At 41.3% G+C, this 15542-nt stretch overlaps 1 protein-coding gene across 7 annotated transcripts in view; it reads right to left on the reverse strand.

The window, feature by feature from the left end:
• The window catches only part of ndrg3a (ndrg family member 3a), a 55192-nt gene that overhangs the window by 16245 nt on the left and 23405 nt on the right, over positions 1–15542 (reverse strand). For 3 of the 7 annotated variants that reach the window (XM_061687147.1, XM_061687145.1, XM_061687152.1), the window contains exons 2-3: positions 9978–10059; positions 7058–7090 (exon numbers count right to left, since the gene is read on the reverse strand). The exons of 1 other annotated variant lie outside the window; for it this stretch is intronic. In XM_061687147.1, the coding sequence (XP_061543131.1) occupies positions 7058–7090; positions 9978–10040 (96 nt within the window). In that variant the 5' untranslated portion in view covers positions 10041–10059. Of the gene's footprint in view, positions 1–2470; positions 2813–7057; positions 7091–9977; positions 10060–11631; positions 11691–15542 lie in introns of those variants that run through there. 3 more of the 7 variants (XM_061687146.1, XM_061687149.1, XM_061687148.1) reach the window with 3 other exon arrangements.

Here is a 15542-nt window from a genome sequence, read left to right on the forward strand (position 1 = left end):
ACTGCAAAAAATGCTTTGCGGAGTATCTGTGCAGAGGGATGCATTAAAATTCAGAGAGCTCACAGAAACTTCATTCTATTCATCAGTTTCTTTTGAATTGAGCACAAGGAAGACCCGCTTTAGTCACACAAGATCAGAGCAAATAGTTTGGCAGACACATTTGTGATTTGAAGACACTGGATTGTAAATGGTCAATTAAACCATGTAGGAGGTGAGCACATGTGAGGACTCAGGCATTCTTTTAAAGTTACAGCTACATTGTAAGATTGCGCAATCAACCATCTGAGAGGTCAGCATGAAGTGAGTTCATGTGGTAGCTGTGTACTGGACATGAAACGGCAGTCTTTGCACTCGCCTGGTCCCATATTTCTGGATATACTGTACAACTGGATGCATTCAGATGATGGACATGGGTCGCAACCTCTGCTGAGGTGCTGAAGGTTAGTTGCCAATGTCTCAGGGACAAGGCTGACCTCTGCTGAGGTGCTGAAGGTTAGTTGCCAATGTCTCAGGGACAAGGCTGCAGTAATTTGAATGAGAAATCAGTCATGGACACATCAACTCCGCTCAACTGGCAGCAACCGAATGAGATAACTTCATTTTGCATGGGTGTTGGCATGGTCTGGCTCACTAAATTATGTGAAGCAAAACAACACCATGGGAGCATCACTTCATGCCAGCAGCTGGAAGCTATAATCTACAGCTACTAAATATGACGTCTCGTACAGTGATGGACTAAAACGACGAAATTCTGCTTCTGTCATTGAGCCTTATAGGCCACGCTCAAATATAATGAAGTCAAAAAATAACTTGTATGTATAGATGGAGATTAAACAACTTGTTACAGGCACATAGAAACTACTTACAACATGCCATGTTGAAGCATTTTCATTTTTATCCAATGACACATACAAGGACATGAAAAGAGGTGTGTTGCCAAATATACTGTAGATGGGCCAAAAAGAATCAAGTATGTCCCACCAGCAGAATGTGGGAACAAGAGAGTACAGCAGGAAAAAAAGATGGGATGAAGTAGAGCGTGAAAGCAAGCGGTGATGCACTGACAGATGCAGGAGCAAAGAGAAGTCTGGTGTGAGTAACTAAAACGGAAGGGAAACATCAATTTAATATATCATGCCTTCCCCAAAAAGCAAGCCGGAAAAAAAAGCAGAGGAGGGTAATCAGAGAGCAAAGGGGTTTCAAATGAGAGTGGAAGAGAAGGCCTTTTATACCCACTTAGCTATTGGCAAAGTTAAGGTTTAGAAGCAGTATTGATCTGGGAGCTGCATCTCAAATAATTTCCTGTCCAACGCATGCTGTATACAGTGCAGCATCATGATGGGGAAAACATACTCTGAGTGGAGCTTTTTGACTGCAGATCAAGAGGAAAAACAAGGTGAATACTGTTTGTGTGGCTGTTCTGAATGGGCAAGCCAACCCTACACAAGCTTTGTGATTCAGGAGGTTGCTCGAAGCAACCGGAAGGTTAAGACATTAAATGAGGGTGAGGTTGAGGAAAATAAGGAGAGCACTATGTCATGCTGTCCGTCTTCCCGCACTCTCTTATCAATCCCCCGCCTTGCCTGTTCACCCCGCCCTGCCCGGACGATATCAATCACCCATGAGTGCAGCATTACATGGCAGAAAGGTCTGACCAATCAGCAGCCGCCAAATGACATGTGTACACATATGCACATACACACACTTAACTGTATATCAAGCCTTTTTATGCTACACAATACTTTGCCACTCTGTTCTCACACAAGCACAATATTCCAAACAGCACAGTCATTATGCGGATGTCATCAAATCGTATCCAGATACAAGGTCTCTGCAGGCGAGGGAAGAAGCTGCTACATTGGATTTGAGTGTGTTGTCGCTACAGTGTATTGGGATCAGTGACCTCCCTGCCTCTTTTGGTAAAGATGGAAAAAGAACACAATGAAACCATTTCTAACATTCACTGGTAAGAAAAAAAAGAGAGGGGAAAAAAATGCGTAATTTTAAAAACATGTGGTACTCTGACACAAGCACAAAGCCTCAGACCGAAAGCCAAACATATATGACCCTGCTTTTAGTACGTACGCCTGCAGGCGCGTACACATCATTTAGTTGCACAAAATTGCACATACATATTATGGCAATTCATCCTCAGCATTATCCAGGCTGAGCTAACTCCAAGAATGGGCATGCACACACAGACACGCCAAATGGTCATGCCATACTAGCAGCTGCCCATGAAAAAAAACAAAAACAAAAACTGTCTGCTGTCTTCCGGAGGTGGTGACAAGGACCACCAAGAGCTTTGTCGTTCCCAGCTGCTATTACTGAGTCTATGGGGAAATCACACATTAACCCACCCCAGTCTGAAGGAGAGAGGACATTTTTTTTTTTTAAATTAAAAAAAACAACCCGAGCTGCTTAGCTGCAACCATCCAGTCAGGTGTGTCAAGATGCATTTGTCACTCACCACTCCATTCCCAGAGCATGCAATCTGGTCCAGATCCAGAATAGCTGACATTGTTCCCTCACACTGGAGAGTGCTGTGTTACGCTATATGAGTGTGTGCTGGCAGCTTTGAAGAGCTCCGAAAGGAGGAGGAGGGGTTAGAAGGAAAGCAGGGATGTAGGTTTGGTGACAGCAGGAGCAGCAACAAGACAGCAAGAGGGAGAAAAGCAACACAGCACAGAGTGAGGAAGAGATGGGCAAATCTGAATGAAAGCAGAGGATGCAGATCGACCCAGAGAGGGAGAAAGAGAGGCAAAGAGACGGGGAGGAGTGGGAGCAGGCAGGCTGTGCTTAGTAGTCACAGTGTGTCCGTCTGCACATTCAGCCTACAGTGCGTCTAATTGGATTGCAGAGGGTCAGGTGGGTAGAGGGTGGAGCCATGGGGAAAAAAGGAGAGAGGGGGGTGCAAAGGACGCAGAAGCCGTCCATGAAAATAGGAAGACTGCTGACATCATGCAGTCACGCTGGTTGAAAATCAAAGGAGAGGAGAAGAGAGTGACTTTGACGTCTTGCCCTGTAGTAGCACTTGCATCAGCAAAACGGGGTCTTCTGAACTAAATTGTGTCCACCTGAAAATAAAGTGTCTTCACCATGTATGTATTTAAACAAAACATATGCTATTTTGGAAATATTCCTTACTAGAGTTGGAAATTGTGTGTTACGACACTAACTGTCACAAGGTTACGAGGAAAGAAACCCCCCAACACATAACTGTTCTTATCAATGACAATTAGCGGAGAGGATCAATTTCAACTTCGGCAATGTTGGCGTCATTTGAACTACACAGATAATTGATTTCAGATTCTCTCTCTCTCTTTTGTCCTCTACACAGTTGTTAACAGTGGAGGACGCTCGTAAAAATCTAGTCATTAAAAACTGGCAACCTTCTGTAGCCAATTGCCGGCAGCACGGGTGGGTCTGGTGGAAAAACATGCGACTCTTGTTGGTCAGACGATGCATCAGCAATCCTGGTTGTAGACGAACATAACTGGATATAAAACTGACCAACAGAGGGCGCTACAGTACCGAATAAATATCTTGTATGGACAAAGGTATTTGGACAGCGTTCATGACAGAACTGAAAATGGAAGAAATTAGACAAGCATCCCTTTTCCAGCTTTAACAGCTTTTGTGCTTCAGGGAAAACTTCTGACTAAAAACTTCACTCAGAACCAAAATATGGCTACAATCTTCTCCGCTACATCCACTCTACTTTTGCAGTATGAAAACAAAATTTCCACATCAAATATTCTGCAAACAGAAATGCTGTGCATTGCATATTTCAGGCTTATGAAGAGTTGTCAGACTTTAGTGATGTTGATTTGTTTTAAATGGTTTATTTTTAATGATTTCTTATTTAACCAAATGCTCTGACATCTGTGGTCATGAAGTCCTTTGAACGCGTCGTGCTGGACCCCCTGCATTTTGCCTACCGGGCAAACAGGTCTGCAGATGATGCAGTCAACATGGGACTGCACTTCATTCTAGAACACCTGGAAGGCGCGGGGACCTACGCGAGGATCCTGTGCGTGGATTTCAGCTCTGCGTTCAACACCATCATCCCCGAACTCCTCTCCTCCTCCAAGTTTCTCCAGTTCAGCGTCTCGCCTGCCATCTGGCAGTGGATTTACAGTTTCCTAACAGGCAGGACACAGCTGGTGAGGCTGGTGAGGCCGATGAGGCGGTTCGTCACCACCTCATCGAACACGCACCACCAGCACTGGGGCGCCCCAAGGATGTGTCCTCTCTCTGCTGCTCTTCTCTCTCTACACAAACGACTGCACCTCAAGGCACGCGGCTGTCAAACTCCTGAAGTTTGGCGACGACACCACAGTCATCAGCCTCATCAAAGAATAGTGATGAGTCTGCGTATCGACAGGATGTGGAGCGGCTGGAGCTGTGGTGCAGCCGACACAACCTGGAGCTCAACACGCTCAAGACTGTAGAGATGATTGTGGACTTCAGAGGCATCCTTCGCCCCAGCTGCCCCTCACGCTGCCCAACTGCCTTGTGTCAACCATCGAGACCTTCAAGTTCCTGGGAATTACAATCTCTCAAGGACCTGAAGTGGGAGACCAACATCAACTCTGTCCTGAAAAAGGCCCAGCAGAGGATGTACTTCCTGCGGCTTCTGAGGAAGCACGGCCTGCCACAGGAGCTGTTGAGGCAGTTCTACACAGCAGTCATCGAATCAGTGTTCATGCATCACAGTCTGGTTTGGTGCTGCCACAAAAAAGGGCAAACTTCGACTGCAACAGGCAATCGAAACTGCTTAAAAAAATTGTCGGTACCCCCTTAGCCGTCCTTGAGGACTTGCACGCTGCCAGAACTAAGACAAGAGCATACAAAATCCTCTTGGATCCTCCACATCCTGGTCACCACCTCTTCCAGCTACTTCCCTCTGGTAGGCGTTCTCGAACAACACAAACTAAAACTAGCAGACATTCCAATAGCTTCTTCCCTCTTGCCATTAACTTCTTAAACAGTAAGCTTACAATTCCATTGTAACATGCTGTCAATTATGTCTTGGGCCATTTGCCCAATGGTCACTGTACCAGACTATTGCACTATTAGTCATTTCAAACTGCTCTAAATTGATAGAGGACTGTGCATCATTTGCACAAATGTAAAAAAAAAAAAAAAAAAAAAAAAAAAAAAAAAAAAAAAAAAAAAAAAGAAAATGTATCGGCATTACCACATTACTGGTAATCTTTCACTGCTCAGTGACTCTCCGTACTGTGGTTTTATGTCTCCAAAGTATTTTCTGTTAAATGTCTGTCTGTTGTCGTACTACAGCGGCTCCAACTACCGGAGACAAATTCCTTGTGTGTTTTTGACATATTTGGCAAATAAAGATGATTCTGATATCAAGCTCTATCTGTGCAACATCTACATACTGTACTGCAATGTAAAGAAAAAGATGCACAGAACAATTTAGAGTCAGGCTTCAGCCAGACAAACTCGCTAATGGTGCCCTCTGCTTAGCACAACTGGAAACTGCCAATGATATAGTTTACACAACAGAGGCAGTAACAAAAAGAAAACTGTCCAAAAGAACAGGGGACGAAGTCAACACAGCACAAATAGGACGGTATAATTAGATTTTGCAAAGCATATTACAAAGAATTTAAATTACAATTTCAAAATCACAGAAAATATGGAAAATTTAAAATGTTACATGTTTTTAAGTGTACAGTTGAGCATTTCCATCTCTATAAAATGGCCCTGTCTTCTTAAGTAAAGCCCTGCAGTCCCATGGGTGGAGGAGGCTGAGTCACGCCACCCTCAGTCCAGCAGGGATGTCATAAATAGTACAAGACTGCAGCACCACACCCTCTACCGAGGTTGTGCTCTCTCAGTCATATTGCCAGGTCTTTACACACAGCCATGCGGCTTCTAGTATGACCACTGTAATGTCAGTGGATCTTCAAAGGCACAAACAAAATAGAAGCTGGTCTTGCTTTGCCCCCTGAGCTGCTAGCATATCACAGCAACAGCACAGTGATGGTGAATTGGTGATGACCATTCCTGTCCATAGGAGGTGTCCTTGTTCTGCAAGCAGGCTCATTTTCGGAATGATCACTTCTCAAAAATAGTAACATGACAATCCTTATTTGGACTAAAATCAGACGCTCATAGACTTGTTACAAAAGAAGGCCTATTTTTCTTTCATTCGAAAAAGTGACCGAGGCATTTTGAATTTAGTGTTTACATTTAAGGGAATATGGCAAATTAGCAATCCTTCTATATTTAACAATTTCTTTCACCTGTAAGATTTGCATCATGTTGGTTTGTCTGTTTGTTTAGAATTAAAACCATTCAGATCTTATATTTCTTAGAGTTTAGTACTTATCAAACTGCATCATGCACAACACAGGGAAGCTGGCCAAAGCTAGTCAGAGCACAAGCTGACAGACCGCAGTATAAAGCACTGTAGAAGCTCTTCAAATTCATTGTACGCCCACCTCAAGCAGAAACAATTTTGTCCTTTCTTCAAACTTCAGAGAGCATAAAAGCAGAGATAAAAGCACAGAGCACGTGGGGAAACAGAAAAAACATGAGGACACTCAGTACTGAAGATGTCACCACAAGTTCGTGCACAACAGACAAATATTGCAGTCTCTGTGAGCTACAGAGGTGCATGAAGATTCTATTGAATTATTTTGTGTCAGACTCTTGTGGCTCAACAGGATATAGTACCGGTAACAAAACATGGTTGAAGAAAATAATATGGGCCAAGAAAGAGCAATCATATTTGTTATGTTGTTGTTGCATGCTGTTAAAAAAGATGAACAATGGCCTTAGGGGATCGCCAGTTTTTCAGCATCTAGTTATCATTTGCAATGCATTTTGTCAACAGATGACACTAGATCAATGGAAAATAAAGAGCATACATTTTAGCAGCATGTTTTGTCCAGTATAATGGACAATGTTGTTGGGTAGCAATGTACACATCTAAGTTAACAAACAAATGGGATCAAAATGAATACATTCCAGATCATTAGAAAAGACATTAATTTCAGCTCCCTAAAAAAGACAAGCAACTCACCTGACAGTCAAAATCCTGAAAGTTGCGTGCATTCTGAAAAAAAAAAATATATAAAAAGTTAGAAACCAGTTTCCGAATGTAAATTTTAAAAAAATGAAATGTATACGATGCACAGCACGGTGGTTGACTGGTTAGCACTTCTGCCTCACAGTTCTGAGGACCGGGGTTCAAATCTCGGCCTCGCCTGTGTGGCGTTTGGATCATCTCGCCGTGCCTGCGTGGGTTTTCTCCGGGTACTCCAGTTTACTCCCACATCTCAAAAACATGCATGGTAGATTAAGTGAAGACTATAAATTGCCCGTAGATGTGAATGTGAGGGCTATAATATGTCGCAGGGAACAATATGTGCCCTGCGATTGGCTGGCGGCCAGTTCAGGGACTACCCTGCCTCTCCCCCAAAGATAATACGATAATTAGCCGCACTAAAATGTGTTTGTGCTCTCCATAAATCTGTTTTTATAATGCAGTTTCGTTTGCTCTACTGCAGAGCGGTCAAATGTACAGCCCGGGCTGTATTCGACGTCAGGTAGGTTTTAGTTCACTTATACATATTGACACTTATTTTGAAACTCAAGCACCGTAGAACCGGATGTGCTGTGACTTGCGTGACGTGACATGCATGAAGCTGAGAGAGGGGTGCACACCTCCAATCCATATGCAGTAAGAGACTGTGTATTGTAACTCCTGCAGAAGCAATGCCAATATGCATCATATTAAATATAGTTTGTTAAGTAATTTAATGTGCAAATGTGTACATGTGTGGGTAAAAACGAGTTTGTGAAGTTAATTGGGACATGGGTTTATTGAAGTCCGAATACAAATGGTTGGGTTACGTCAGACAAACAAAATCATACGAGTGACTCACTGTGGCGGCGACCCCTGACAGGGAAAAGCTGAAAGTCGCTTTTTTAGTTGGAAATGGCTTGCTAATGGTTTGTGCAGACTAATATAGGTATATTACAAAAAATGTCATACCACCTGTATATTAAAACAGCGGACATCATTTGACAGACAGTTTGTGAGAATCGGAAGAGGATTTATAGGCCCAAATTGACTTGTGCAGAAATCAGTGTAAATCAATTGGAAATTTGTGACAGAAACCTTGACTTTTTGGGTGAAAAATGCCCGTATGTTTCTTATTAGCTGGGATGAAAATGTGATGTTTAACAGGCCATTTTTAGATTTTTCAATGGCAGCGTCCGCTTGAGCCATCTCATTCTAGACCACACCAAGAGCAACCTAATCGCCAGATTTACATCAAACTTCACAGAAAACAGGAATAACACTGGTCAACAACAAATTTGTCTAAATTTTTCTTAAGCGTATTTAGGACAATTTTGATGTGCTGAATCCAAATATCACATTGGTTTTGCTCAATCAGGTAAACCATTTGAACCATGGCCACAGTTTTGTTTACATGTACAGGTACTTTCTCTTAAGAGGTTCAAGTAAACGGAGGTTCCTGCCCTACATTTTGAACAATGATGACATAACATTCAATTTACAGGTACTGACTTTTACAAATGTCTACTATTCAATGTATAGCATGCAAAGTTTGGAACATTTTATTAATAAACTGTTAACAACTTGGCATTAAAACTTGACCTGAACAAGAGAAACGGATGTCATTTTCAGATACAGCAATGAAAAATCGTCCTAAATCAGTTTGAAAAAAATATAACCAACTTACAAGAAAAATGTTATGTAACCCAGTGTAAGAGTTCATCACATCAATATACCTTTGAATCGTGTCGAAATCCTAGGAACGTGTGATTTTTGTTTTACGACGAAATCAAGGAACATTTTCATCTTTGTCAGAACCACAGACTATGTCATTTGAATTGAAAATTTCAAAAGTGAGGTGGTAAAGGGAATTCCCCACAATGTCATCAGAAAAGAACAAAGATTACCTTGCGCAAAATGAGAAACACAATTTTGGTGGGCCTCTGCTAAATACAAGTACGGGAAATCCGGCAAAGCGAAATGGAAAGAAAATGGCGGCCGGTGATCTGGATTTAGTAAGATACCAAACTAAAGCTAACCTTATATAGATTCATTGTTTGTGTTTTCAGCTTTTTATGGCAAGCTACTGGGTGACTATTAGCAGATAATTCAAGCTTCTATTTCGCACTTAACTATGAATATGTATGTCCTCAATAGACACAGCTAATACATTTATATTGTATTCATTTTTCTAATTTCACTCTATATACTTGCCCAACCCACTTGAGTTCAAATTTGGGTGAATGTGGTCCGCAAACTAAAATGAGTTAAGACACCCCTGCACTACTTACTGCATTGGGCATTAAATGCTCTCCTCTCCTTTTTTTTCTGTTTTAAATGAGCTAGCCACTAGGTGGAGTGAGAGGACAGTGCTAGTCTCCTCATTCATAAGATTATTTATCTTCCCGGCTTGTCTTTCAAAGAAGACTGGCATGCAGCCTAGAAAAAGTAGTGTTCCCCAGCTCAGTAATATAAACCACCAAGGAGGTAAGAGCTGATACATCAGCCTCCTATGCTCTTAAGCATGCCAAAAGACCCCAGTGGGTCCTCAGAAAAACTTTTTTTCCCATCATAACAGAGGCTGACAAACATGGACGAGGCGGAGGAAAATAATTTGTTGTTTTTTTTCCCCCAGCACACTTATGATTTGCCCCTGCTCACTAAAGTAAAAAACTTATTTTTGTCCCACTTTTGCCTTCGATATTTTTCTGCTGCACCGCTGAGGACATAAATAATTCACTTTGATGAACAGCACAGCAGATGGTATGCATTGGTGGTCTATACGTGTACATGTTTGAAGGAGAGTACCATTTGTGCTCCATGTTTGTTTAATTTGGGTTTGTGGGTGTGTTCTTTAGTGAAGAGCTGCATGCTATTTGGATTAGTTGGTTACCAACAGCCTTTTTCTACAACGCACCTTACTGGTTAGGAGAGGCTTGATCTCAGTCAGCTGTACATCCTGAAGCTCATCCATGATCATTTATGGTCACTGTGAAGTGCTTTTGCCAAAGACAAAAAAAGAGAAATGATCATTTGAACCATTTGCATTAGCCTTATCTTTATTTCTATAAAGATATGAACAGTCAAAAGTTTGGACAGATCTTCAAACGTATCTCTTGTATGCATAACGCTAAAGGTAGTAATGATTTAATCCCAACATCTAAACCAGGGGTTCTCAAACCTTTTACACCAAGTACCACCTCAAAAATTACTTAGCTTAACATTAAAATACAGTGGCATAGTAGGGCCAAGTGTTCATCAAAAACTTTTTCAATGTAATATTACTGTAAGCCACTGTAACATTATGCAAAGCCTGGACATTAGCACTGATATAAGGAATTAAACAACTATTTAATTAATGATTAAATTCAAATGTATTGGACATAATCTAAATAGAAAGTGTACCTAAATAAATGCTTAAAGGATAAAAACAGTTCTAAAAGATTAAATGCAAATGCATTGCACTTAAAAGTTAAACACAACTGAACTTTACTAAACAAACAAAAAAAAAATTGCTTAAACCACTGTGACTTGCAAAGTTAGAACGTTTGATTCAGTGATTCTTTCACATACCACTACAGAGGGCCCGTGTACTACTAGTGGCACTAGTACCACACAAAGAATCAGTGATATAGCCTTTTGTATGAGCAAACATTATGTATTGTTTGGCACCATGGTTACAGACTTTGCTGAAATGAATATGGATTTACATTTTTTATTGATTTATAATTTAGTCAAAAATCTATACACCAGTTTTGACAAAGCAACATTTATGTGTTTTTTTTGTTTTTTTTTAAGAAATACTACAAGAGCGGTCCGAGATTCGTAGACTTCAGTTGCTATGGCGACAAAATAACCCGCAAGAATTTGCACGCCGGAACGCGTTGTATTTTCTCACTAACATATGCTACCAGCCCAACGCAGTATTAAAGTAAAAACTGCAGTTAATATTTGTATGAAAAACACTTCTAGACCATACATATAAAACTATCAAATGACAAAACAACAAGTATGGTGGTAATTGAGCGTGCCTCCTTGTGCCACATACTGACATGTATTCTTATATGGTTGTGCGAATTAGTTATTCATTACCTCAAAATGTCATGTCTGTACCATTGTAAACCGAGGACCTCCTGTACCGGATTTTACAAAGCACGGCAAAATAATCAAATAATTCAAATGTTATAGAAAGAATATAAAAAAATGTTATAAAATACATTTTCAGGCTTCATATAAAACAATGGTCTGAAAGCATTTATCCTTCAGATAATTGAACGAAATAAAAGCAACATATAGATTTTTCCACCACTAGATGTGTTCGTGTGGAGGATGACTGTGGTAACAAGTACATAACTTCTTTTTAGTGAGCTTGCTCTTCCAAGTGAGGCGTTTGTTCGTACAGACAACAGGACATACGGAGAAGTTTTCTGATATCGATTTCACAAGAATGGTCAAACATCTGGTTTTCACAGGTGGTGCACAGCCACATTAATTAATACACACTTGGACTATTGTCACTTATTGTGATAAGATGGAATAGTCCAGGCTTAACAAGAAGCTGCAAACCCTACCTCATTAGGTTTCCCCTTGGAAGTTGGACGTTTGTCCATGTTCATAACTCGCAAACAAGATCACAGACACCGAAATGTCCACCTACCCCACTCCCCCGGAAATGATCATTTGCCTGTGCACATCGGGTGAGGACAGGAAGTGGTATTGGTTTACCTGAGTCTTAGTTGGAGAGTGGCTCATCTCGCACAAAACAGCAGATGGAGCCTCTTTGTCTTCTCTAGGTCAGTACTTGCAAATGGAAGACAGTCAAATTGGATTGAGCCAACACTCCCTCCAACCCAACACCCCCCCCCTATACTGAGATCACATATATTGTGAATGATTTTACGTAAAGATAACTAAAAAAACTAAAGCGAACCGCACTGTCAAATAAACTAAAGGGGAAGCCACAACACTTCCTGACGCTTCCTGGCGCAATGAGCAAATCTTTGCAATGACCTTGGATCGCAGGCATTAAATGACCTTGAAAGCTGGTTAGGTAGAGCGGCCAGCAAACACTGTGGGCTTCCAGAAATAATAATTTCAGATGGTCTGCTACTCTCAGTTTCATCCACCGACACACTGACCAAATGAGAAACCTGGTGACGCATGATTCTAGTCAGAGGGGATCCTGTTATAGCAAGAGATCGTGTCATTGCCCTGAAAGAAAAACTAGGAAAACGGGCGGCTGTGGCTCAGTAGGTAGAAATTATACTGGGTGATTTTAGCTCTTTTGAATATCTCTGTTTTTAGTTAAAGGTGACCCAAAGGTTATTGTGGCTCAGTAGGTGGAGCAGGCAATTCCGGCTACGACTGTCCGCATGTCGAAGTGTACTTGGGCAAGACACTGAACCCTAATTTGCTCCAGGTGGGCCTGGCAGCACCTTGCATGGCAGCTGTCGCATGTGTGTGAATGGGTGAATGTGAGGCTTTGTAAAGCGCTTTGGGCACTGTGGTGGTGGAGATAAAGCGCTATATAAGTGCAGGACATGATACTGATAGTTACATCAAACAACCTAAAAAATAAACTAAAATGCATCGCTGTCAGGTAAAACAAGACCGGCAAAATCTTTGCTGACAAATCCGGGTCAACATGCAGACTAAACAATATTGTGATTAGGAATAAAGAACAACAAATATTCTGCATGCCAGAGCAGATTGACCTGATCAATCCAACACTTCCTTGCACTGTTTGTGTAAGTGCAATAGTATCATGGAATTTATTTGTACCTGGTGAGTCGTTGAATTTTGGTATTAGCGACGAAGTGGCCATAGCAAGCTAAGATGACCAACAGACAGACTTGACTGAGGGTCAGCCCAACCCCTCCGACCCCTTAGACCGGGTTAACAGTACAGCTAACTATCACAATCTCCCTAATTTCATCAAGGGTTTCTTCTTTTAGTTTCCATTTGAAACACAATTTCCTCTGGGGTATCAAGCCTCTCCATCTAATAAATCTTACATCCAATCAACAGAGGGTTGCTCTACTGTTGAGCATGTGTAGCCGTCGTCATGGAGACTAAGCTTGTTGCTGGTGTTTATTCTAAGATGGGATATCCCCGGGGGAAGCAAGGAAACAAGGGCAATAGATTGCAGTTGGAATTAGGAATGAATATATCATTGCTCCTTAGAGCATGCGTCTATGGTGACATTTAGCCCTCACAGAGGCTCAAGTGAGTCATGAGTAGCCACTCAAAATGACAGCAAACCACAGTGTAACTGCATCAGAATATAAGGAAATGTAGATTTCAGGAGTGAAGTCCCATTTGCAATTCACACCATTTGCTGTGATTGCCCCATTTTAACTGTACACCGTGAATGCTGATCTAAGAGCTAATGATGTAGAACATGCCTCTGTGGGCTTGACTACGGCACTGTCTGGAGAGGTAAATTGCTCACATAAACAATTTCGGTGATGCCAGCATTCACCACTTGCTACCACTTCCATAAAAGGTGGAAGCATTGTCACAGCGAAATTACTATTATATTATAATTTGAGAAGTAATAGCCTCGTCCTGATTGATGTGCTTGTTGCCAAGGTGCACACATTCATATTGTTTCATGCATGTCATGCTTGGTCTTTGGCCTAACATTTCATCTGCAGATTCATCAAAGTTAATGTCAATGTGGTGACCTTGTATTAACCTACTTCTGTGCTTTTGGAGACTCTCCCTTTAGTCAATCCATATTGAAATGGTAATGAAAGGGTGAAATCAATAAAAAAAATTTCATCGGCACTGACAGATGAGGGATGTTTGAAGGCAAATCTGTTGTGAGAATTGAGTTATTTCATAATAGAAATAACACAGACCATGCGCACACAGTTTGTAATCATCGGCAACTTGGATTTGTTTTAATTACAGAGAAAATGGAGTGACCTATATTCACAAATCTCTTGGTCCAAGCTACTTTTATGAAATAATCTTACTATACTATCTGAGGGTTTGAAAAATCTAAATGGGACATGTAAGGCTCACGCACACTGCGCGATGTGGCTGAACCCGACTTCAACTGGATCATTGCAAAAAAGACGTTTGGCGACTCTCACAGCGTGCGATTTTATCTCTGGACACCCTGTGATGTTAAACTGCCAGCCTGTACAGGCTTTTGAGGCTCAACATACAGTATATTGTACTGTATTACTTTTATTAAACCCTAAAAAAGTCAGTGAAGGGAGAAGCGGGTTGTTACAGAGAGAGGACGTGGATGAAAATAAAAGCAAGCGTAATGATACAAGTCTCATCCCCATTCACTTGAATTTTTGTAGGGTGAACGCTGCAGCTGGCTACTAGTGTGGACTGAATGACGAATTTGAGAAGGGGGGCAATACGTTTTCACGGCACTGTATCACGGACTTTTAAAATAATAATAATAATGTTTTGTTTTTTAATTACAATGTCATTTGCCCCCCCCGCCCCCTCCCCTGCCCCTCACCAATATTGTGCAGCCCTACCGCCAACCCTTCAGTTCCAGGGCGTACTCTTACCCTGCGAATATATATCCAAACTATGGTCCAAAAACCTTATACTTTCCAACTCATCTCACAAAAATATATATAAAGATAAATGGCTTACAGTATTGTGTGTATATATGCCGGCATGCATGTATGTACTATATGTAAAAATACCAATTTGTAATTCTATTATGTTTCTGACTCGGTAATACATGAATACTGTCTTTTTAATATATATATTTTTTAAATAGAATGACTATTTTTAGTTCTACTCTATTTGTACCGTACTTTGAACAGGTAGCCATCACCAACTGATCAGCTGTATACTTCCACCACTGCCAGTTGAGATCCAGAAGTTTACATCCTTGCTTTCTTCGACGTCAACTCCAAAAGGAGTTCCACTTTTCTGTTGGACCTCTACTGAAATCTCATGTCATGCCGCTGTTGGCTGTCAAGCAAGCCAGCTATCAAAGGGTGGCCAACGCTAGCCACTCCACCACTAACATTGCACGTTTTGTTGTGTGCATGTTTTTCAGCAAATGGTTGTTGGTTAGGATTTACATTAAAAAATTATTGCACGTGAATTTCCAAACGATGAATCAAAACCGTTATTTCCAGCGAGAGGAGGGAGACGTGTCACCTGTCAGTCTGCCTTTTCCATGGGCTAAATTAATGTTCAACAAATCCTAATAAAAAAAGGAACACAAGCACGTCTGTGCTCAAATGGAGCTTCAGTATTAACTAGGAACGAACAGACTTCACACCACAACAGAAACAAGGTCAGAAAAAATTCCAGAGAAGTTGCTGCTGCCAACCAACAATAAAGCCTAATGGGTATGTCCCTTATTCTTTGTGCAATCCTTGCACAAATCATCTGTTCACTGCTGAGGTGGCAACGAACTCACTCAAAATGTCTTTCTCCTCCAACTTAACCATCCTAATGCCAAGTCGCCAACAAATTTCTGTAGTTTCTTCTT

The sequence above is a fragment of the Phycodurus eques genome, chromosome 10, assembly GCF_024500275.1.
Source record: "Phycodurus eques isolate BA_2022a chromosome 10, UOR_Pequ_1.1, whole genome shotgun sequence".
Lineage (NCBI taxonomy): Eukaryota > Metazoa > Chordata > Actinopteri > Syngnathiformes > Syngnathidae > Phycodurus > Phycodurus eques.